At 39.6% G+C, this 24859-nt stretch overlaps 1 protein-coding gene across 1 annotated transcript; it reads left to right on the plus strand.

The window, feature by feature from the left end:
* Positions 1–1383: 1383 nt before the first annotated feature.
* Positions 1384–18043, plus strand: bin2b (bridging integrator 2b). The gene is made up of 13 exons (XM_055021630.1): positions 1384–2024; positions 2096–2450; positions 4518–4598; positions 8054–8108; positions 8429–8523; positions 10830–10925; positions 11300–11407; positions 11491–11576; positions 11693–11768; positions 11852–11934; positions 14459–15110; positions 15931–16023; positions 17676–18043. The coding sequence occupies exons 2-13, from the start codon at positions 2358–2360 to the stop codon at positions 17787–17789; spliced, it is 1632 nt and encodes a 543-aa protein (XP_054877605.1). The 5' UTR covers positions 1384–2024; positions 2096–2357; the 3' UTR covers positions 17790–18043.
* Positions 18044–24859: the final 6816 nt, after the last annotated feature.

Genomic DNA, 24859 nt, shown 5'->3' on the forward strand with positions numbered 1-24859 from the left:
AATAAACTCAGTTATGTAAAGAAATATTAAATCTTACTTGTTAGGAGAGCCATATGAATATCAAGCCTTATAAAGATAAAGATAAAATGTCCCAACTTTACAAAAGTAGCGCAAAAAAGCGGAGCTGTAAACTTTATTTTGTTATGAACTAATATTGTGTAGGGTAAGAAAGAAACGTCAGACATGATCAACGCTTATAGCATTTTAGCACCACTCGTCTCTATCGATGATCTCCCCAAAACAGTGGAGTCTTTCGCCACCTGCTGGTTAAAACACGGTAAAACAAAAATTGTATACTGCAACAATCACTTCAGTTTTGGCCAAGAGCCAAAAATATTGACTTCCAATCTTTCTTTCAATAATGTGAAACTGACTAAAGACTTCATTTGATTATGTGTAGTTGGTTTTGATGTATTTAGGTGGAAATTTGAGGAAACATGAGAGGTAGTTCATTACACTGAACTTATTACAAAAGTGAGCTATAAGAGATATAATCAAGGAGTCTGTCATTGGGGGGACGTATATCAGAAACCTGACTGATCAGTAAATAGCCTGAGCAGAAATGTCATAAACAATTATGTCATCAACACATCAGTAACACTTTACTCTAATCTGGTACCTTGTTTCAGTAACAAGTATTCTAACATGTTACTATTTACAATCCAATAATCAGATTAAAGTTATTCATCCATGAAGCACAATGAACACTCACTTCATCATTTGCCTGACAACTAGCAAGCTAAACACTCTGGTAGAACACACAGGCTACCAGAGTCTGGAATATTTTATTGGTCAAAAGACATTTGATTATTGGTGAAAATGAATTGATATAAATTGACTGGGAATTGAACAGGTTCTGCCTCTTTCTAAAACCAAAGTAAAACAAACAAAACAAAACAAAACAGCTCATAAAATAGTTTTAAACTCAATACAGCAGTTTGACCAACAAAAATAAAATCTAAAAAAAACAAGTTTTGTTCTTCTTGGACAACTCTCTACATCAGTGCAACAGTTTGATCTACAAAATAAATAAAAATGACACTTTTCACATCTGACAGACACCTTCACTCCTCACTGATAACTCAGTCACTTTCCAGCCCTGCATTCAGCAACTTACCAAACATGAGCCATGAAAAACACTGAGGCAAAAAATACTAAATGTTTTTTTTTTCTCCTGTCATTTTCAGCACAAACATTTAACTAAAATATCAACTGATATGTGTTACTGTCTCTGCCTCCCTCTGACTCTGCAGCCTGATGAAAAACTGGCACCTTAATCAGCCACACAAGCGGGTACATTCAGGTGCTGCAGTGAAAAAGCCACTGAATCCTAAAAGCAATTAGAAATCATGTCAGAAAAACCAGTAGCAACAATATAATAAAAAGTGTGCTGACATTACACAGAACCATCCACAGGTGACATCAACTATCCACTTACCCTACCAGCAGCGCAAATATTCCTGATCCAAATCCTGGCAGCAGCTCGACGAGCCCAGCGCTCATCTGACCCAACTGGCCACGACAAAAGACCTGACATTTGTAGCTTGGTGGGCAACCAAGTTACTATCGGCACTAAAGAGCCTGACAATGCTATGAAAAGGAAGTAACAGGGCATAGATGAATTCAAGGGCATTTACAGCCACTGTCATGCAAACACTGTTTTCAACTACCCAATAACACCTGCTCTCTTTTTCCATCCTTTTCACTTTGCTGCTCCATGGAGCTCCACTCATGTTGACTTAGCCCCTAGTTTTAGCAACCAGGAGTCAATAATGACTGGGGCAGCGTAACCTCCTGGGGCCCCATCATGTACCCATCAGGAGAGAACCGCTTTCTCCAGCTCTCATCAGTGATAAAGGTTTGGGTCACTTCAGTCACATTTTGCCTCCCCTCCGGGCCGGGGGCCCCCGGCGGCCCCCAGAAGCTCCGTCACTGCCTCCAACCATAAAGCTGAGCCTGCGTCACGCTGCTGAATCAGAACCGCGTCACTATAGAGGAACGTCAATTACGGCCGTCGCCTCCAGGTGAGTCCTGCTGTTACCAGAAAAAAAGTGGAAAAGTTTTTCAACTATGACAGTAAATGTCTCTGGGACAGATCAGGACTCGCTGAACGGAACGACAAGTTCGAACAAGACGCGGAGACAGCCGCTGGTGATGATGATGATGATGATGATGATGATGATAATGATGATGATGATGATGACAGCTGGGATGACTCCGCTCCCGCTCAGCAGGTCCTGATCTCTGCCGAGTTGATTTCGTAAGTGTCTTGTTGCTCCACCTCCAGCGCCTTGAGCCGAACCAGGCGCGTCGCAGCGAGGAAGCGGCAGACGAGGCGAGACCAGAGGAGCGGAGAGATGGCCGAGAATAAAGTGGGTCCGAACCTCCAGGCTGGAGCTGGATTCCTCGCCAAGCGGGTCCAGAAGTCCTTGAACAGAGCACAGGAGAAGGTTGGTTGAAACCGATTGCTTTTTTCCCTTCTTCTTTTTTTGTGTGTGTCTCCATTTTTTTCTCATTAACGGGCGTTAAACTCCTTCCTGAATCAGTTTGCTGGACTAGATCTCTACCAGCCCTTTTGTTGAATCTTGTTGGGGTGCAGAACTTTTCTGTTCTGTGGTTCTGGACGGGTCTCCCAGGCAGAACATTCACCAGCTGCCGTTATTTCTAGTTGACTGATTAAAACATGCAGCAGCTCATCATGGATGGTCTCTGTTCCTCCAGAGAAAAGGCCAAACTTAATCTTATCAAATTTCAGTTTATGAGAATCCTAACTTTCTCACTTTCAGCTGCTCAAAAAGAAAACTGCTTTGGTTTGCTCTGCTCTGTGCTGTGAAGTTAGAAGCTGCTCCACTGTGCGGACGTACAAAAGTTGCCACTTCCTGACTGTTCACTTCCTCTTGTTGCTGACTTTCTCACTCAGTTTGAGGTTGACTGGTTTGATTTTTGGTGCTCTGTAGAAAAACAACAATGTTGCGTATTATATATGAGAGGCTTTGGTGAGGGATGATGTGACATATACATATATTTAGCAGACAGAAAAATGAAATTGGAGCAGAGGGGAAATTCAGAAGTGTTGTTTTACATGTTGAAAACCAGCTGTGTTCAGTGGAAGGTAAAAAGGCCACATTTATCTTGTTTGGCTAAGAATTTGCTGCATGTTTGAGTATCAGTGTGTCAGGACACCCAGCGCTGGACCAACTTATCTACTACGTCATTAACAGCTGGGCTGGAATTTTATATCTGCTGATAAAGTAGGTTAATATTTGCCATTAAATAAAGATCAGCCATTTGCTACAATAAAAAAAAAAAAAAAAAAAAAAAAAAAAAAAAAAACACAGACAATATGCGAGCAGCCGCTAAATGTCAGTATGTGGGGCTCCGCTCTTTGTGTTGCCTTCTGAACAATGAGTCTGGCCAGCAGCAGTAGACTGCAGGCGATCGGCTCTGATGGGTTTTAGGTTTCACTAAAACATCCTTATTTAGTTTCATACGTATCCAAACTAAGAACAGTTTCCAGTCTAAGCATTTCTGTCAGGAGCATATAGCAATCTATTGAAAACAGAAATTAAGAAAATCTGATAACCCATAGAGACATGTGTTAGAACGGGGGGGGCCCAAAGTGGGTCCTGGAGGGTCAGCGTCCTGCATGTTTTAGTTCTCTCCCTGGTATCAACAACCCTTTCAGCATCTAACAAGCCATTATTTGATCCAGGTGTGTTAAACCGGGGAGAGAACTAAACCATGCAGGATGCTGGCCCTCCAGGACCCATTTTGGTTCCTGCATTAGAAGAACCTGAAGTAAATTTGCTTCCATTTCTAAATATTTAAAAACTGGAAACCAAAAGATGAGCTGGAACTTATCTTCAAAAATGTTGCATTAAGCTTCACAAGTTGGAAAAGACCAACAATAAAAGGAATAAATGATCTGTTTGATAATGGAAGATTGAATTTGTTTATTTTATTTTTTCATGAAAGTGCGATTAATTGCAATTGATGAATTGCAGTCCATAAAATGAACTGGAGTCCCACCTCTACTACAAATACCTGGAGATTGGACATTGCATTCCTAAGAGAAAGAAGAATCTCACCTTTTTTTTTTAACCACAGAGAGCACAAACACTTTATATCAGATGTAAAAGATGTAAAATTTGAACTTGCATAAATGATTTAGGGAGCCTTGATTTAATGACATTGCAATGGTCTAAATAACATTAACCTGACTTTCCTATTTGAAGTGTCTTGGGTGAAAAAATAAGAAGCTTGTTTTAGGATTTCTGATGCTATATACCAAAATGTGCCAAAGCTTAACATTATTAGTGAACTTATTAAAAATCAGAGGCGATAAAAAGTCTTTGCCTTAAATGGCCTGCTGTCACTGGTCAACTGTAAAGGTTTAAGAATAGATATCGTTCTGCACTTTGTCCTCCTCTTCTTCACATTCAAGACAAAATGTTGATTTTGCAGCTTTATAACTCTGCATCACACCTTAATCATTTAAATGTCCAATTGTTTCCCAGGTTCTTCAGAAACTGGGCAAAACCATGGAGACCAAAGATGAACAGTTTGAGCTCTGCTTCCAGAACCTCAACAAGCAGCAGGTACTGACACACCTCCGGCCAATCAGAATGCTTCCAGTCTGTCCTAAGAGCTAGCTTTAATAGTAAGCTGTGAGGAGGCACGTCTTACAGCCTCCTCACAAATAATCTTGCGATTAGCGATCCATGGAGACTAAACAATCAGTCTTTTGTTTCTGATGTTGCAAAGAAGCCAACACACATGTTCAGACAATCAGCTTGGCCTTGATTTGAGGATTTGGAACATATTCCAGGACTTTTTTTTTTCCATTTCGTTTTGCTTAGTTTCAGTTCTCTGTAGCAGAAGGGTGAAGAGATTACTGTCATTTAGGAAGCGACTGTTTTTTCGTTTTCTGCAAATTCAGATTAATTCTGTAAGAGGAACCTTTTGGTATGTCAGACAAAAATAATTGAACACCCCATTTGTTATTACTGCAGCTTTGTTTAGGTGGTCTGGCTGTTGCTTTTTAGTTCATGTTAGCCAAATGATTCCAGTTGAATTACTGACTTAGTTTACTGACTTTATTACAATGTTAAGGAAAAAAAAAAACAAATCAAAGTTTATTTGTACAGCACATTTCAGCAATGTGGCAGTTCAAGGTACTGTTCAAGAAAATGTCTTCTTTATTATTATTATGTAATAAAGAAAACACAATGCAGTCAACAATTCAACAGACATTATAAGTTGCCATCACCAAAATCATAGACATCAAATATGTAGGTCAATGTTTAATTTATTATGGTTCAAAAGCAATTGTAAACAGCTGGGTTTTTAGTCTTGATTTAAACTGTTTTGCAGTTTTCTGGAAGTTTGTTCTAGATTTGTGGTGCATAGAAGCCAAATGTTGCTGCTCCTGAAAACACAACTTGGCGCCTTTCTTGTATAACATGGATACCACAGATGGACAAAGATGTGCAGGGTTTCCTTCAGTGTATAATAAGCCTGATGGGCCACCAGGCTTTACTTTAAAAAAGTGGCCAGTGACTGTTTAGAACATGATTAAACAATTGGCAATTATCACACATAATAATTTTTTATAATTGCTTCTAACTTGGGGTGCACTGATTGCAGTTTTCTGGCTGATCGCCAATTACCGATCTTTTAAAAACCCTAACTTACCAATTCCGATTTTGGTCGATACCATATTTTTTGTCTGAAATGTTTCCCAATATGTCAAGACAGTTGCTGAATTGGCAACAATGGGGTGATCATTGTTAACTGTAAATGTACAGACATGACCTGGTCGGCCGGTTTGTCAGTCAAATCTCTCTCTCAGGAGAAAAAGGCACAGTGGGTGATTTTTAGATCCTTGCTGAGGTTGATGACATTGGTGGATGAGATCGACTTCACATGTAAAAATCGTCCAATCACTGATCTCCCAAAATTAAGAAAATATTGGCACTCCTGCACCTAATTCCTACAAAACAAGCTCAACTAATTGAGTTATGTTATTTATCATTATTGTTGTGGGCTACGCACTAGTGTCCCCTGCAACCTGACACTAATTGAGCAGATGTACAAATTGCATGGATTGGATGTTGTTTATGACTGTTATTAATAACTAACATATGAAACCAGCGTAGGTAAGTCAAATGCAGTGCAATTTTCTGAGGTAAACAAAGCAGGTTTAAGTGTATTTCAAGCTCCTGAGGTTTCATACAGGTCATTCTGTCCTCTGTTTTATTTTCCGTTATTGATTTTCTTGTTCTCTAATGTTCATTTTTGATTGGTATAAATTTTTTTTAAGCAAATTTATTGGAATACAAACCAAATCAATCAAAACAAAGAAAAAAAAAACTGCATTGAATTAGTTTCTATGGGTAGGTTACCACTCATAATATGGAGGAGACACTTGCTTGTTTTAAAGGGACCGTGAAACTGAGTCTGTTCATCTGTGTCTGCTATGCTGTTTGAGCTAGTTTAACCATTAGCTTGTTGGCTAATGCTAGTAAAGTGGTCTCTGCTAACACCTGCTGACAAGCTTCACTTTTTCACCTTTCTCTTGTTGCTAACTGTTGTGGTTTGGTGTATTCTCCAGTTGCCCCTTTTAGCTAGGCTCTCTTTTGTAATGTAATGTGTAATGTTTGTTTTTCTGAGAGATAACAACTAAAGAACTGATATAAAAGAAAAAGTGTCAATGAGCAACAGGAAGGAAGTTCACAAAGTGACTCGCTTGCTGCTTTCACTTCATTATCTCAACTGTTGCAACTATTTAAACGCTAGCTACTACGATTCTCCCTCAACCCACTGTTTACATCCCTGCTACTGTTTTTTTTTTCATTTCTCATTTCTAATCAGAAACCTATGTGCACATTTTTAAATTATTCTGCCAGTTACTCATTTCTTTAAGTTTGATAATGATTTATTTGAAAACTTATATTTTTCTTAAGTTGGAAATTTGCCCATGCTACACAGTCTCTTATGCTTATTTTTCAGTTTTTTTTCAGCTTCATGTGACTATGCATGACTGCAGTTGTCACTGCCTCATCACTGTGCCTCATAACTGCTTAAAAAAAACAAAAAACAAAAATAGTGGTTTGGAGTGAAAACTGTGGAGAAAACAGAAAATGTTACACCATCAGTTTGGCAATATTTTAGGTATTTGGGGAAAATAATGTATCCATCGACAATTATTGATATTGCTGATATGAAAAATGTATATGCCGACAATTTTCTGAGCTATACTGTCCAGGATTGGACATCTGTGACTAGTGTTTTTTCAATAAATGACAAAACCTGTAACTGCCTCAATTGTTTGTAGAAAGTTGTGATATTCATATTAAATACAATAAATATTTCAGAAAGTATTTGACAACCTATGCCTCCTGCAGTAGCAATTACTTAAAAGTAAATTCATCAAGTATAAAGGAGGAATTTGTTTGATCCTCTCTTGCATCTTGACCGAACTGACAGAAGTCAAACTGCTTAGACATGTGGAAGAATACATATTTTATGTATCAAAACATTTGTAATTTACTCGGCCGTAATTTATGCCATATTTTTATAGAAATCAGATTTTTAAAAAAGAGGGTCCCTGATTCCAGCTCATCCCACATTCAAACTGTATAGGTTGTTTGGTGGACATGACTGGATGCATAGTAATGGTGCCTGTAGGAGAGCTAGCTGCTTCAGCTACTTGTCGCAGTCCTATCCAGTAACATTAGTCCACAAGAATGTTCTATGACGGCTTGCTATGGCCAGTGTAGATAAGGGGGGGATGGTAGTGAACCTGGGGGAAAAAAACTCAGAAATTTTCTAGAAAAAACTTGGGAATTCCCAGAGCTCAAAAAGTTGAACAACTGCAAGAAAAAATCTTTCAGATTAATTTCAGAAATTTTCTAGGGAATAATTTGGAAAAAGCAACATGCAGCACATTTGAACTATTGTAGCAATAGTGTGAGGTTGCAAGGGAAACAATGAAGCAGAAGTGTAACTTTGGTTAACTTCTTCGTTTTGTCTGCTTTTCCTCTGGTCACAGATCGACGGAACCAGGTTGTTTAAAGACGTGAAGGCGTACTATGCGGCGGTGAAAAGTGAGTTTAAACACATTGCATGTGCTGCGTGCAGGCTGGACGTCGGCCTGCACTAATGAGGCGAAAAGAGAAGTGAATTTGTTAGATTTCTAAATTCTGATGGCTTTCGCAATTCTGTCTACGTTGCTGGGCTGCAGGACAGAAAAGCAAACTGTTTAAAAAAAAATCAACAGACGCAGCGCTGCATGTCTGACTCATTCAGTCAGGAAACAACAAGCTGTTTGACACAATGCCTCCTCAGAGCTCCGTGCAGCTGAAGCTGGTGGAGTAGCGATATGTTTTCTGATGACCTTTCTAAGACCTGCAACGCTTTTCCACAGCTGTGCATGAAACATCCAAGAGGCTGTCCCTGACCCTGAGAGACGTGTATGAGTCAGACTGGGACGGCATGGACGACCTTGCTGTCATTACAGAGGTGAGGCTTTTGTTCATTATGATACCTAATGTGAAATTGTGCATAATGAAGTGGAATAATGGCTTATGGTTGTTGAAATATATTTATTAAAAAAAAAAAGAAAAAGAATAGCATTCATTTTTTTTGTTTAGACCTCCTTATTTTGCTACTTCTATATAAGATGATGCTGGATTTCCCTTAGTGTATTATAAGCATGGCGGGTCACCAGGCTTTCCTTATGCCCCCACCAGGCTAAACATTGCTTATTTATTTGTCTTTTTAAAATGTTTGCATTTTTTAAGACTTTATAGTTGGTGTTCAGGTATTAATCTTCCATTAACACATAGTCATTAAGTGATACTTTCAAGTTTCTTGTCAACTTTAAGCATTTTTTGCTAACACTCTATTTGACAAGGTGGGCATAAGACTGACATGAGGCTGTCATAAACATGACACACCTGACTCCTTCATAGTACTTAACACTATGAAGGAGTATTTATGAATGTCTGACTGTTGTCATGAAGTGTCATTCAGTAAATATTGACACTTTTAATGCAAAGTTGCTTTAAAAGTTGCTTCGAAAGTCCATTAAAAGTGCCGACTTTGCATTATTTTGCAACTTAATGCAAAGTCGGCACTTTTAATGGACTTTCAATGCAACTTTTGAAGCAACTTTGCATTAAAAGTGTCATTATTTACCGAATAACACTTCATGACAACAGTCAGACATTCATAAAAACTCCTTCATATTCATGGCAGATGTTGCGTCATGTTTATGACAGTCATGTTGGTCTTATGCCCACTTCGTCAAATAAAGCTTTACCCATTTTTAACTCAAACACGACGGGCCACTGGATGAATGACTGTCTGGAGCCCAACCACCAGGCTTAACAAGTTTTCTGGAGGAAATCTTGTGATGCAATTCTAAAATTTGATAAATTTGTTGAACATGTCGCATGTTGACATGAACAAAGGTTTTGAATGAGAAGGAAGAAAAAATATTGAATAATCTACCCCTTTTCTCAAAATTCAGCTTGCCACACAATGATCAACTAAACATCAACTGACCATCCACAAAGTTACGTCTTTAAACACGAAACAGGCAATGTTAACAAAACAGAACTTGCATCATGTAAGTTCATAAATGCAGCTCCCAGGTCAGCATTTAAACCTGCAGAGAAGTTTTAAAGCAGCGACAGAACCTAAACAAGACTCAAAATCCACTATATTTGGCGTTTATAAAATTGTGGCAAGGGAAAAAAAAAAAAAAAATTCTAAAGAAAGCAGTGAGTATCGTTTTCAGTTTGTCTCAAGCTCTGAAAGAGAAACGGAAAGTATGATCTGTGATCTGAGCAGATGAAACTAAAGTTTAACTTCTTGGCTGAATGTGGAAGATGAGACGCCATCTTGGATAAGAAGGAACGAGGATTCTGTCATGCTGCCCCCTTCATAAATCAAGTCCAGTTAGTTGCTGAAATACAACATGAATTTTTAACATGTTTTTTAAATTTTATGCATTTTTCTATAAGTTTGCTATATTGCAAGTTTTCAGGCTTTAGATCAGTGTTTCTCAACATTTTTTGGTTCTTAATTAAATCCTAATAAGTCAAATTGAGTGTCATGTAGTGCTGTGGTTATATTGTTTCATACTGGATCACCTTCAGCACCAATGTTTACTCTATAAATGAATGCTGTCTATCCATTTTTTAATTCAAATTGGTTCATTTTTCTGAGGGATACACAGTGAGTGTATCGTGATTTTAGTTGCATAAGAGCAATACTTCGTTCTCCATCTATGGAAGCGGGCAGCATCCAGATGTACAATAAAACGCGTTTTAATTCAAGTTGCTGCTTTGACATGATCACAGCACTGCCAAAAACATATGTACAGAAATCCTCAATAAAACAAAATATTTGAAAATCAGAAACCAGACAAATGAATCACAGCAATGTCATCAGCTGGTGTGAAGCTACCAGAAGCAGGAGAAGCTACAAACACTGAAGAGAAGAAGAGCTGCCATCGATACAATTGCAGCCCAGTATTTTTAATGTTATACAAAACAGTTTTAGCAAGTTGCTCAAAGTCTAATCTAGTATTGTTGTGCATATAAGGTGTGAAGTTTACCTTAAAGCAAACGCCCACCAAAGGAATCCCAGCGCCGCCTTTTGTAAAAATTTCCGCCAGCGCCCCCTGCTGTCCTCTGAACGCCCCTGTTGAGAAACGCTACTTTAGACGGACACTTTTTTAAATTCAAGATTGTTGTTTCGACTTGATGATTATTTTAATGTAGTTTTTTGGACTGACTGACTCTCCTCCTGTGCTTCAGAGTGAGGACTTGCTATGGAACGACTTTGAGGAGAAAATAAGTGACCAGCTCGTCCGCACCATGGAGAACTACACCAGTCAGTTCCCTGAGGTCAAGGTGAGGGAAAATAATAATAATGAAAAAAAAACCGTAATTTATCCCAAAAGGAAATTAAATGTTGTCATGTGAGTTTCTTCGGAGTCGTTGTGGACGGTGGTTCTGTGGTCAGGAATGGCATACAGCAGCTGTTTCCAATACAGATGTGCTTGACCTATCTGTTTCAGATTTTCTAGACACTTTGTTTTCTCAACAAATAAACAAATCAAAATAAATTCTACGGTTCTAAATCAAAAATTATCCTAATTTACACATCAAAACATGCGTTTAACATTTTATCCAATTGTTATAAGACCTCTGTCCTGTCACTTTTTATTTTTTTGTTAACTCATTGTCTTTTTGGGGTCATTGTGATTGTTCTTTATCTTTTTCAGGACCGGGTTGCAAAGCGTGGACGCAAACTAGTGGACTACGATTCAGCTCGTCACCACCTGGAAGCTCTGCAGAGCGCCAAGAAAAAGGACGAAGCCAAAATCACCAAGGTAACGTAAATTAGCATGGTAGCTCAAAGCTGGGATTTCGTTTTTTTTATTTTCCCAACATTCTTTCCAACCCTGTTTATCAGGCAGAGGAGGAGTTCAACAAAGCCCAGAATGTCTTTGAGGAGATAAATAACGAGTTGCGGGAGGAGCTGCCTGTTCTCTACCAGAGGTATCAGCAGCAGTAACTCAACACAGACTCAGATTAGCTGGAATTTGTGTGGAAAGAAAGAAAACTTTGTTTCATGGACGAAGTTCGAATGTGATCTGGTTTCTTTGTGTCTGCAGTCGGATCGGCTGCTATGTCACCGTGTTCCAGAACATCTCGAACCTGAGAGATGTCTTCTATAAAGAAATGAGCGTAGTAAGAAATCTCACCCCTGCTGTGCGAATGAAAAACTCCAGAAGGTCTTCCTGTAATCATCTTAAGTGTCTTTCTTTTTACAGCTAAACCGGGAACTTTACAATGTGATGAAGAAACTGGAGACTCAGCACTCGGGCAAAAATTTCATCATCAAGGGTTTGAGTAGGTAGGGTAATGCTTTTACATTTGTTTTATTCATGGCTGCGGTGAAGCCCAAAATGAACCAGAGTTTGGTTTAATCTAGATGGTCAGACTCCTTGAACAACCTCTCAACCACCAGTTCAATCATCACTGAGACGGAGAGAAGCAAATTGATAATTCCATGATCAAACCTTGGAGGTCCAAGCCTTATATCAGTTATTGTGGATAAGTAAATTGCTCTACTTGGTAGAGCAATTTAAAAAAATAACAAAAAATATTTGGAGAGATTTCAGAGAAACTGGCCACAGAAGAGACCACAAGCAAAATGACATAATCAGTCGACAACTGGGCGATCATGGTCCTCCCAGGGTCCCACAGCCCCGCCCTTATTCACCCCACATACTGACATGGTTGGAGGAACACACTGCTAATGGAGACACAAATACCAAATGTAGATCTTTGTTCCACACAGCATCATTCCATTGGCCAAACTTTGGACACAAAACCGAGTAAAGCTGCTGACTCTTCTTCTTTTAAGTGTCTCACATATAAGTAATTACATTCATTTGCTTCTACAAGGCAGAGACTCCTCTCTGAAGAGAGGCTGTTCCTGAAGCCACAAGGCTTTGGTAATCAGATAAGCTCTTTGTTTATGGAAAAGATTCTTGCTGTGAAACATGGGAGGGGTTCGGCGCGATGGCTTGATACGGCACAGGTTGGCCTGACTCTGCAGGATAAGACTTAGGAAGATTACAAAGGAATTTCTGGGGCATGTTGTAGTTTTTGACTCATAGCTCTGGTTGTCATTCCTAAAGATAATAATCCAAAATATTGCATAGCAACTCTTTTCTGACAGTAAGAAGCTGTAATCCAGTTTGAGTTGGGTTTATGTTTAATTTTGCTAAAAGCATGACTGCCATTAAACAAAGAAAGCGCTTTGAGAAACACTTTTAAGGAAAAAGGTCTTTGCATAAAGTTCAATATTTTTTTAGCCCAATATGCTGATTTGCAGAAAATGTCATTGAGTGCTGAGTTCTCACCAATCAAGATTGTGCTTCATATTCCTCAAAAATGTTCTAAAAATGATCAAGACTTCATCATTATTATAGTGCTCACAAAAAGGTCAAATCAACTTTAAATGTATACACATTTAATCAACAAAGCCAGCATGTAAAAGCATTGATGCCCTTGTAGGAGCAGCTGCTTGCAACAATGATTTTTACCTCAGAGGTTGGAGGCAATTGGTCTGCAGGCATTAGGCCAACTGACACCAACCAACAGCTCAGCCTGTCTGCACAAATATTTCAGTGTGTGGAGCTCTGCTTTTGGAGAGCGGCTGGACTCCTTGTACACAGAGTTACTCTGGGAAGCATGTTGGGAGTGTGTGGGAGTACAAGACTGCAGCAGAGTGCCCTTCCATAAACTAATGCCTGACACACAGGGGTGCAAATTAGCACCCCCCAGTGGCCAAATGTGGGGAATGGTATGACATGGTGTGTGTGAATTTGAAAATGCACCCACCACTGTGGAGGGTTGGCATTTTGAACAGGAAACGCCAAACCCCCATTGGCATTTTGAACTCCTGTCCAAACTTATATAGGTGGTGGCCTGAGGCAGTCACAATTTAACAAAGTATATAAAAAATTATTTTTATCAACTGCATGGTCCAGTGTGGACGCAGTGGACTTTTATGGACAGGCATTGGGCTTATCCAATGAAATCCCTCAGGAGTGTGAGTGTGTGTCTGGCTGGGGGAAGCCAACACTAAGATAGCAGAAGGTCAGAAAAACACTGGACTAACAAAAGAAGGATGATGATAAACAGAATTAATAATCAACACTTTTTTGGATGTCTGTTAAGAGAATAAATGTGAATTTAAATGGAAAACCTCAAACATTAGGAGGGAAATGGAACGTTTAGAAAACGGCTACTAATACTATTTAAAAATGACCAGAGATTCATCTTCACTAAAAACTTCTGGGGAACCTGGTGCCAAAATGTGGAAATGCTCAACATAAGAAATTATTGCAAAAATGTTGGGGCTGAGTAGTTAGTTAGCTGATAGTAATTATTTAAAATAAATCATGGACACCTTAACAGAAGCATAGCGCAATAAGTTTGTTAAATTATTATGGATAAGTACATAGTATGGTAAACTTCTCGTCAGTAGAATGATTTTCTTAGAGTTGAGAATAAATCATATGTTTTATATACACTGAACAAAAATATAAATAGTGGCCGGTAAGAAAATGTCTCCAGCAGCCACTGCGCCTGCTGGAGTAAGTGTTTAATTTCCGCCCTGGTAAACACAAAGTCAAAGACCTTTGAGTGAGACTTTAGGAAAGTGAAATAAAAAAATCCTTCACAATTTCTTGTTGCTACATCATCAAAGTTTTTACAAGTTGTTGAATTCTTTGTATTTCAATATCTTTAATTTGGCTTGTAATCGCATCGTGTTGTGTGTTAAAGAATCAGTCTGATTTTATTTGATGTGCTCACATTTGTCCCTTATTTGCTGAGCCAATACTCTCTTCTTTCTTCTCAAACAGCTCAACCAGCAAGTCAAAGAAAAGAAAGTCCCTGGCCATCTCCAACCCCATCCCCTGCAACACGGCTTTCCCAGCTGACCACGTCTCCATCCATTCGTCCACCCAAAACGGCAAAGAGGCTGCTCCAACTTCCCCCGTCCAACAGACTCAGGGCATTTCTGAAGACACCCCCCCAGAGGAGAGCGGCGCCCCATCCGAAAGCATCACTTCGTCAGACTCTGATCTCAGCTCCAGCGGTGTGAACACACCCAAGAGGCAATCTGTGTGCGACAATGAGAACAGCAGCAAGAGCACGGGCAATGAGAGTCCAGAGGACCTGGAGGCGGAGCTCGCCATGAATCAGTCAGATGACTCTGGACTCGGGGTGCCAAAGTCTGAGGCAGCCAATCAGGAACTGTCCAGCCCCTCTGATATGGCGGATGGCAATGATGTGCAGAGTCTCGACCAGGGCGCTGGAGACACTCCATCGTCAGAGGAGGCCAAACCCGAACCTCCTCCTGTTCCGGCCCCCCGCCAGTCCTTCCACTCCACAGACCAACAGCCTCTGCTACCTGCCATAGGGGAGGACAAGACGGACATGTTTGACAATCCAGAGACAACAGAGGGGAGAGATGACTTGAATTCTCAGAATCCACCTGGCTTTCTCTACAAGGTCTACATTACTGCTATCCAGTGGCAACACAAAATGAATCTTAAGTTACTTTTCTCCATGTTCTCCCAAAATATATCTGAGTCCAAAACCAAACCCATCATAAAAGAGAAGAGAGAATTCAGATTTTTTTAAATCAAGAAGTTACATATGTTCTCTACTAGATAGTAAAACACCCCATAGATGACTGGAGGCATTCCTTCAAGGTCAACTCGCAAATGCACTGCAGTCTATTTTGTACAAAGTCACATTGATAACAAATGTCAATTTAAAATTGTACATTCACCTTAAAGCTCCCCAGTGAAAACGTGTTTAAAGGTTCTTTACCGTTTGGAGCAGAAAACGGGTTGAGAGTTGATCTCTTGACTGTGTGTTAATGTTTGTTTGTGTCATATCTTTCATTGGAGATGGGACTGCACATGAATATGTCCATTTATTAATAATTCTCACTAATGGACACAACCAAAACAGACAGTATTAACACATGAAAATAACTCAAAAATAGTTCAAATAATTTCTTACAGAAAGTTTCTGTCATGTTTGTTTTAGAGCAGGAATGGAAAACCCACATTTGAACTGTTGAGCTCAAGTTTATGGTACATTTATCTGAAAAACAGAATAGTCTATATAACTCTGAGATATTAAGAGAAATGGAAAACCCTTACAGAACTTTATTGTGTAGCAGAAGGACTTTAGTATTTAAAATGCCACATGAACTGACTATTAGATACATTATTGCAGGGGAACAAAACAATTTCTGAGTTGGAATTGAAAATCTCTCAGCTGCCTTTGAATAAATAGTGAAACTGTTCTTTTCCTCCAGGCGGTGGCGACAGAGAGCAATGAATCGTCTGAAGAAGGCCAGCTGCAGTTTGAACAAGGAGACGTCATCCTGGTGCTCGCTGACACCCAAGAGGTTAGTGTGTGTGTGTGTGTGTGTGTGTGTGTGTGTGTGTGTGTGTGTGTGTGTGTGTGTGTGTGTGTGTGTGTGTGTGTGTGTGTGTGTGTGTGTGTGTGTGTGTGTGTGTGTGTTCTCGTATAGCATATCTTGCCTTACATCATGCTGCTGCTCACATTGAGGATGACACCCTTCCTGTAAACTTTTGACCTAACAAGTCATTTCAGACCAATACTTTGTGGAAACTTGTTTTTTGCCTTCATTTGTAAGCATGCTCTTGAGGAGTTTTTGCCATTTTCTCAGAATATTTTTTTACTGCAAATAAAATAAACAACAAAAATTGTGTTCAGACACTAATTATTTATTTAGACAATCCAGCTCCTCTCTGTCAGTTCCATCCTCAGCATCCTTCTACTGATCATGTCCAAACCATCTCAGTCTGGTTTCTTGGACTTTATCTCCAATATCTGACAGGAGCCGTCAGTCAGCTGCTGACTTACGGCACAATTTTTGTCACACCCAAAGAGAACATCTTGTCCTCAAACTATACTGCCACTCACAGATGCCCACTTCTAACCTCAGCCTTCTTTTAACAACTTTTTCCTATAACTTCAGTGATTGGCTCATCAACTTTCTGCCTCTGTAGATTTCTCCCTTGTTCTTTAAAATTGGCCCCAGCACAATTCTCCTCCACTCTTCAGACATCTTCTCTCTCTCTCATTGAACACCAGTCAAAACTCACTGCTGTCTCTCCTGAACTCTTCCACTCCTCCACATGTACATCATCTACTCTTCATCCTTTTCTGTCTCTCTTGCTTCTTCCTTACTAATTTTTACTTCCTGATCCAGTGAAGCTGTTTCTTCTTCTTGTTGTTCTGTCATTTTCTTCATTTATCAGCTTTTTAAAGTATGTCATCCATCTTCCTTTAATACTCCTGGTGATTCTCTTCAGTCTCCACATCGTCCTACTTCTTCTTATTTGCTCTCTTTCTTTGTATTCACACTTCTGGTTTTGGTTCTGGTTCTGCTCTGCCTTCCCAGAATCAAAACCAAAAGAGGAGAAGCAGCATTCAGCTTCTATTCACCACAAATTTGGAACAAACTTCACTGCAAGTTGCTTTTGATTAATAATTACTTGTTGGCTACTTCATGATGTTTTCATGATCTAAGTCACTTTGAACTGCTTTGCTGCTGAAATGTGAAACACAAATAAACTCGACTTGAGAGAGGAAGGAAGGCAGGAACAGTTTCAAAACGTTCCTGCGTTCATCTCTCTGTATTTTGTTTTTTCTTTTCTCTCTTTCTACCAAAAACAAGATGACAAAAGTCTTCAGTCTGGTTCTTTGGCCTGAACCCTTTTATTGAAAGATAATTTTGTTTAGATACCGTATAATTCATTTTGCCATTTTTGTTGTTTTGGTTTATTTCTTTTGGATTTTCAAAAAATTTCTTCCAGTTCCAAAGTCAAATGTTCCTTTATGATTGAAAGTTTATTCATCTTTGAGAACATGCTCTTGCTTTATTATAGCATTGCCATTTTTTGACTTGAAACTGGTTTCAAAGTGTATCGATTATCACAATAACAGTTTATCGTCCAGCATAATTTATCATGATGGTGGTAGAAGTGTGTGTTCTAAGCTGTGTTTTCCATCTGTGTGTGTGTGTGGCAGCTGGATGGCCTGTTGAAGGGGATCAGGGAGGAGAGCTGGAAGCAGCACCAGGATCTGGACCACCACTCTGGGTTCTTCTCAGGAAACCTGGTCGGGCCGCTGCAGGCGGACTGAGGCTGCCGCCACTCTGACGTTTCTCCTTCCTCTGAGCTGATACTGGGTCATGATGATACTGACGATGATGATGCAACCTGTGGAACAAACAGAACCAAGCTGATGAACATTACATAAGTGTTGTTTGGAAATGTTCCAGTATTTTCACCTCTTTATGTTTTTACAAGATTTCTACGAGCCACTGTGAAACAATTTTTTGAAGCTATTTTTTAATGTTTTACAAAAAAAAATCAATAAAGTTCTAAATGATGGGGGGAGATTTTCTTTTCTTTATTTTTTTTAAAGTAAGACCTAGGTTAATACTAAAATAGATTTAAGTGCTGCTATATAACTGGGGGATTTTTACAGACTATCTGAAATGATGTGCGCTGTAAACACAAAGACACCTGCAGCTCATCAGCATTTGCCAAGGATGTGAAAATATTTCAAAACTCTGGAAACACACGGGGGGAAAAGAAAGCCAAACTATAAAAACTGAACAAAGATTGAGCTAAAAATGTGTTGGTCAAAAAAAGCCACATTTTGGAAAACCGTTTAATTTTCCTTAATTATGATAGTTTTGGGCTTTCTGATTGTTTTATTACACACATTTTCAATAAAGTACATTGGACATTTGGGCTTTCACCTGAAGAGAAAATAACCATTCAGCCCAGGACACATTTGTAAGCAAGACTGGTTAGAAAAAAGGACCAGTTCTTTTTTAAAATGAGAACTGAACATTTACAAGCCATAGAATTGTGAAACAAAGCCACCTTGTTCAGTTGTGTTAAACCTGGGGTGCTCAAAGTGTGGCCCAGGGGCCGTCTGTGGTCCCCTGCAGTATTTCATTCGGCCTCTGACCACGAAACCTGGATGGAGCAAAGTTGATTCAGATGGACACTTTATTTTTACCATTTATTGTCAGAGACATACACTGCAGGCCTGCATTTGTATTGGGAATTCATGTGAAAAAAAAGCATAATTATAAGGTGAGCGATCCAAGGTAAAAACATGTCTGCCGACCCCTAAAAAGTCTTAAATTTATGCATCAAATTAAGACCTTAAAATGACTTAAATTCATTTCAAAAAGCAAGTTGGTTCTGTATATGTTGATCACAGGTCTGAAATTTTCTTTTGACAGGATTATTTTATTTCGAGTACATTCTATGTATTTTGTTTTCTCGTCAGGCTCAAGGTTAAGTCAGGCAGACGCTTTGCGTTCTGTGACTCTCTGGTCACAGACTCGTTCTAGCTAACTAGCTGTTGTGTCGTCTACCTTATTATGTGTTAAAGTTTATCGGCAGCCATCTGGATGGAGTTATTGCGTATCCTTGGACATATAGGTCTTAAATTTCTTTAGTATTGGCCTGGAAAAGTCTTAGATTTGAGTTGGTGAAACCTGCATTAACCCGATGGTGCAAAACCTTTTTATGATTTAGATCTACGATGATTTACAGATCCCATGTCTGCAAAATTTTTTGTTTGAATAAGATCCTGCATGGTTAGTTTATTATTGAGCAGATTAATGTTTATTTTTAAAATTCTCTTGTGAAAAATAAAAGGATTATGCTCCCTCCCCCTCAAGTCCTTTCGACTTCACAGTTTTGGACCATGTGGCAAAAAGTTTGGACTCTTCTGATCCCAACAGCTGGTGATCCGTTTTTTTGTTTGTTTGTTTTATCAGGGGGTTTATGCATACTTCATATACCTGCACAGCCATGAAGAGATTGATGTTAAAAGGAGATACTCTCAGTGGAGCACTGTGGGCTTTGCTCCAGTCTGAATCTAATTTATTGTTACTTGTCTTGTGTTTTTTTCAGAACTGGGTGAGGACATGTCAGAGGCTTGTTTCCTCCCTGCTTACCTCGCGCTGCTCTGCTTGTTTGCAGTGTGAGATTTCCTTTGGGCTCCTCTGAGGTCAGCCGGGGCTCCGTGTTGCCATGACGCAGCTCCATCAGTACGCAGCGTTAACATGAGGAGGCACACGGTGGATAAACACAGAAAAAGTTCCCCTGTCAGCTACGGAGTCTCAACCCCTGCATGGTCGCATTCTTCACCTTTGTAGAGTTCACCCTGTGTAAACACCCTGAGCTGATATAAAAAGTGATTTAAGCTTCCATTTCACATCGATTGAACATCTCTTAAACAAGCCTCTGGCAGAAGCGCCACAAAGCGCCTCACATGGGAGACCGCAGGAGAACAAGTTGCTCTCTGTGGAAATGAACAGAGGAAATGTTTAATACGTGTTTCTTCCTGAAACGATATTCCTCCACACTGCGGGCAGAGGCACGACTGGTAAGGGTGAGGTCAGAGGACGCGGTTAGGAAAACAACATTAGCAGGAATGGACGTGTATGCAGCTCGGTGCTTCTGGGAGCTAACCCAGTTCATCTTCTACCTGAAAAACTGATGCTAAAGCTAACTGACTCCTGACTGGTTCTGCTCATTTTCACAGATTTAAAGGGACAGTATTAAAGCTGACTTTTTTGAGCATTACATCATTGTATTATTCCCCCATCAAAATCATGGGGGAATGTTGTCTTGATTTTTTTATGCATTTTTGAGAAAACCTTTAATCTCCTGTGCCAAATTTGCAAGATACCTGCTGACCCTAGCTCCTCCAGGGAGCTGCAATTCCCAAGCTTCCAAGTTTCCACATCACAGCTCCTCAGCTCCTTCAGACTAGCCAGCAGCAATTAGCAAATGCCTGTTGGAACTGTGTATCATATGAGCTCATTAAACCAGCTATCACTCAGTCCAATGCAGGTAAAAAATATTGTTCAAGGGTTAATAGAGGAGCCATGTTGTGATGACTTCCTGAAGGGGGAGTTTCAGGAAGAAACAAAATAGCACTGTGTGACTGGTTCTATCAAATTTAGTGCATTACTGATAATTTCTTCTCCATATTATGAGAGGTGAGTTTCAGTGGAGTTGTCATGGCAGTAGAGATGTTGGCATGTTGTTGGAATATTAAATACATTTTCAAAGTGGAGGAAGGCTAACAAGCTGGTTCACTATTTTCACCTTCCATCTGAAAACAATCTAAAAACTACATTTTGTGTTGTCTTTGACTAATGTTTACATTGGTTTGATGTTCCGAAACATTAGAATGTCAAAAAAGTGCAAAGAAAATTTGAAAATCAGAAACTAGAACTAAATACATCTGATCTGAAACGGTCACAAATTAATTCATTTTCTATAGAAAGCAACAGATTAATGTAGAGGTTTAGGAATATATTCTATCTAAAGGAATACTTCTGCAATATTTCCTATTAAGTTAAAATTGTGTAGAATCCCAAAACCAATAGCACCTGTTGAAAGAAAGAAAAATTAGGAAACTAATCCAATAATCTGGAAAGTAATTAGATTTTCACTGTTTTCTTTTCTTTTTAAAGGAGTAAATTCTCTGTCACTGGACTGCATTGTACAGAGCTTTTGTTTTGTCGTGAGCTTAAACTACAATTATTTTTATTCATTGAAAATTAAAACTGTTTCTCATGCTGTGAGTATTAGGGAAAAAAACTTCCTTGTATAGAAACAAGCCAGATCAGATCATTACAATTAGAAGAACAACTACAGGCTTCCCCGTTTCCCGTAGTTTAAACATGAACTCTCTCCTTCTTCCCACGTTTTTGGCTAATCAAGTAATTAAGAGCCACATTGGGCCCCAGAGATACAGTTCACAGACCCCTAGCCTGTTGTCATGGCTCCACACATGAGCAATTTCAGGTTTTTTAAATACCCATACATGGACTTTAGAAAGTACTGAGCAGAATTCCCCCTCCCCCTCAAAACTCACACATTAGCAACCATGCCGCTATTTTAATTGTGATAATCATGTTGCTCCAGTGTGTTTGGGTGGCCCTGTGTATGTTTGTAAGTGTGCAGCAAAGAGTCCTCCATTATTCAGAACCAGCAGCAGCCTGACTCATACGAAGGGTGCATCTCTTATCGCCCCTTTTTCTGATATAATGCAGACATGTCCTTTATGTGTGTGGGTGTATGCGTGTGTGTGGGTGTATGCGTGTGTGTGTGTGTGTTGGAGCACCTTTGTATGCGTGTGTGTGTAACTTTTGGCAGTCTGTGGTGGTTTTGGCTGTGAAATGTTCTAATTTTCTCCACATGGCTGGCTCCATGGCTATTGGAGAATGAAACCTTTAAACTTTACAAGCACCCGTGTGGAAAAGTAACTTCAGCCAAGCTGAAGAGGTGTTTCAGAGAGCTTCTGTTACTCAGACCTTTACAATTAGCTAGCTAACGTAACTGGAAAAGCAGCCATTAAGCTTTTCTGCAGCTTCATAGCAGTCTTCGGCCAGAAACATACTGGTTTTCCACAGGCTGGTGCCAAATCTGTTAAGATCACCCGATGCTCATTTCCCCTCCTCATTTCGTCTTTGAAAATTAGCTTAAAAGACACAGTGCAGTCCACAGGGTCCATAACAGATGGGAATATCACTTCCTGTCTCCATGTTTCAAGTTCGTATGTTTATTGTTTACTAGCTTACTCCGGATGAATCTTTACAAAGTAATCTTTCTGCAATGCAGGATGACATCCATCTGCTACTGAGTTTCTTCTGGTTCGCTTTCTGTTATGGAAAATGGTAAAAGTAAATGTTTCATTTGAGCTTGATGTGCATTTCCTGGTTCGGAAAAGCAACAGTCGATTTAGAGCAGGGCATGTGTTTGTATCTGATAAGTCATTTTAAAAGCACAGCTGGGATTTTACGGCACTCGGCTGACGATTGGCCACCGTAATTTGACATATTTCAGGATGCAGAGCCACACCACAGGAAGGGACGGTTCAGAAGTTAACCAAATAGTGGATTCTACAGAAAAACAAACATGTTGTAGGGTAAAGAGGACCTCTCCCAAAGTTCCTTCGTGTTTTTAAAAATCTCTAAATAAAACCATTCAGGCACTCTTCATCTAGTTTACATTATTAAAGTGTTTAATTGCCAGTGGCACTCCCCTGTGCCAGGCATTTTTCAGGCCCGGCATGAAAAATGCTGACGTCCCCACTGGCACTTTTTTAAAAAAGATGTTGATAGGTTAAAGACTGAATCTGTTTTATTTGGGTCTTTTTGATTAACAAAAGATTAAATATATTTGAGAAGTGGAAAGAAAAAAGTTAGGGTTGCATATGAATCAATGATTCTCACCACATTTTGCTGTATTTATAGTAACTTGTGGAAGCTTCTGTGATCAATACTCTGCTTACCCAGCCTGACTGTTAGGTGGAAGGTCAAGTATCATAGTGATTATAAATTTTCTACATAGTCTTTACATTTTTATAAGAATTCATATGCTCCATGAGAAGTCCAAGCCTTGGCATTGTGCTTTAGAACATAACTTCCAAAGAGTCTGTGCCTCCAACAAGCCATCACCTCTCAACGTTCAGATACTCTGTACAAACAAAAAGCAGGTGGTTTTTACCAAGCCAGTGGTTGTAGCATTGTAGAATACAAAGTTTAAGGGGTGTGAAGTCATTTCCAAGGACATGTAGAACAGATGATCATGTTGTGTCAACAGGTAGTTCATACTTTATGCCAGTAGAGCTCCAATAGGACTCATTACTTGCTCTGGTGTCAGGTAGTAAAGGTGCCACTGTGCTGCATTATTTTAATCGGGAATAGATTATGGAGATGAAAGTTAGGGTTTCGTACCAAGAAAATGTAACACTTGGTTGTACAGTGTGGCGTACAACACAGGCTGTCCTTGTTACATATGCAACTCAAGCTCATGATGAAATGAACTGCCAGTTAGAATAGCAACCAAACTCATAAGCCATTATTTATATCATTCTTCTTTCTATCAGCTACAGCTTCAGGGTGCAGTTTAATGTGCCATTTAGAGTTGTGTTTTTACAGAGTGAACACTCTCCGTCTCCAAGTAGTGTTGCCTTTGGCCGGCTAAACAGCTTGGCTAAGTATTATTCAAATCAGAGGCTCTCCTTGAGAGGTTCCCTTCTTGCCCCCCAACACACACACGCATGCACGAATACATCTATAAATAATCCCACACTGCATACCTGCCTGTCTGCTGTGATAGAGAGAAGCTGAACTCCAGCAAAATTCTGACAGACGAAGTCGAGAATAGATGTGATCAGTTCATGGGATTTCTCACTTTAGTCATGTTGAATTGTCTTGACATGCTAGCTTTGTTGGGGAAAAACATCCTTTTCAAACTCACAGAACACTTACAGTCATTTGTCTGCTCAGGGTTTGCTCACAGTTCAGCGAACTTCGGGTTGAGACAAACGAAGGCTTGGACAGAAGTCAGTTCCCTCTGCGTTCCCTCCTTATTGCGACCCTAATGTCAGAGAACACTCAAAGCAGTTACAATCTTGAAGTTCATCAAGAGAATGCAGAGTTTGTGCAAAGCAGTGATCACAGCAAAATGTTGCTACTTTGAAGAAAATACAATATAAGGCGTATTTTAAGTTGTTTTACACTTTTTTGTTTAGTACATATTTCCACATGTGTTAATTCATAGTTTGATGTCTTCAGTGTGAATCCACAATGTCAATAGTCATGAAAATAACGGAAACTCATTATGAAAAGGTGTGTCCAAACTTTTGGTCTGTACTGTACATTATATAAACACTCATCCAGTCTCAGTGAGCCAGATTTGTTGTTTTGCTATCACTTGTTAACAAATTCAGTCTGCAGATGTGTAAAGTCCAGGCATAAAGATCCCACAAGACTCAGAGCTGGAGTCACAGCTGAAGGTGGGTCTACCAAGCATTAATCCAGGCTTCCTTAATAATGGCTTACATGATTTATGAATGCTTTTGCATAGCAATATAATGGGGTGTGCTGAATGATTTCCTTTACACAAGTTGAAACATAAAGTCTCCTTTCTCTTGTGATGTGTAAACTGGGGACCAGGCTGCCTCTGGGAACACTTACAGCTCCACCCAACAGAAGAAGATACAACTTTCCCTCCTCTCTCTCTCTCTCTCTCTCTCTCTCTCTCTCTCTCCTCTCTCTCTCTCTCTCTCTCTCTCTCTCTCTCTCTCTCTCTCTCTCTCTCTCTCTCTCTCTCTTTCTCGGGGTTTACATGTCCTCATCCACTCTGGAGCAGCACCGCAGC

The sequence above is a fragment of the Poeciliopsis prolifica genome, unplaced genomic scaffold (genome assembly GCF_027474105.1).
Source record: "Poeciliopsis prolifica strain line A6 unplaced genomic scaffold, Auburn_PproV2 SCAFFOLD003, whole genome shotgun sequence".
Classification (NCBI taxonomy): domain Eukaryota; kingdom Metazoa; phylum Chordata; class Actinopteri; order Cyprinodontiformes; family Poeciliidae; genus Poeciliopsis; species Poeciliopsis prolifica.

What these genes read in the sequence shown, in the direction of transcription:
- bin2b (XM_055021630.1), top strand. Translation starts at nt 2,358, where the DNA reads ATGGCCGAGAATAAAGTGGGTCCGAACCTCCAGGCTGGAGCTGGATTC. An exon ending in TGAACAGAGCACAGGAGAAG is followed by an intron (nt 2,451 to 4,517) that starts GTTGGTTGAAAC and finishes ATTGTTTCCCAG; the next exon opens with GTTCTTCAGAAACTGGGCAA. An exon ending in TGCTCGCTGACACCCAAGAG is followed by an intron (nt 16,024 to 17,675) that starts GTTAGTGTGTGT and finishes TGTGTGTGGCAG; the next exon opens with CTGGATGGCCTGTTGAAGGG.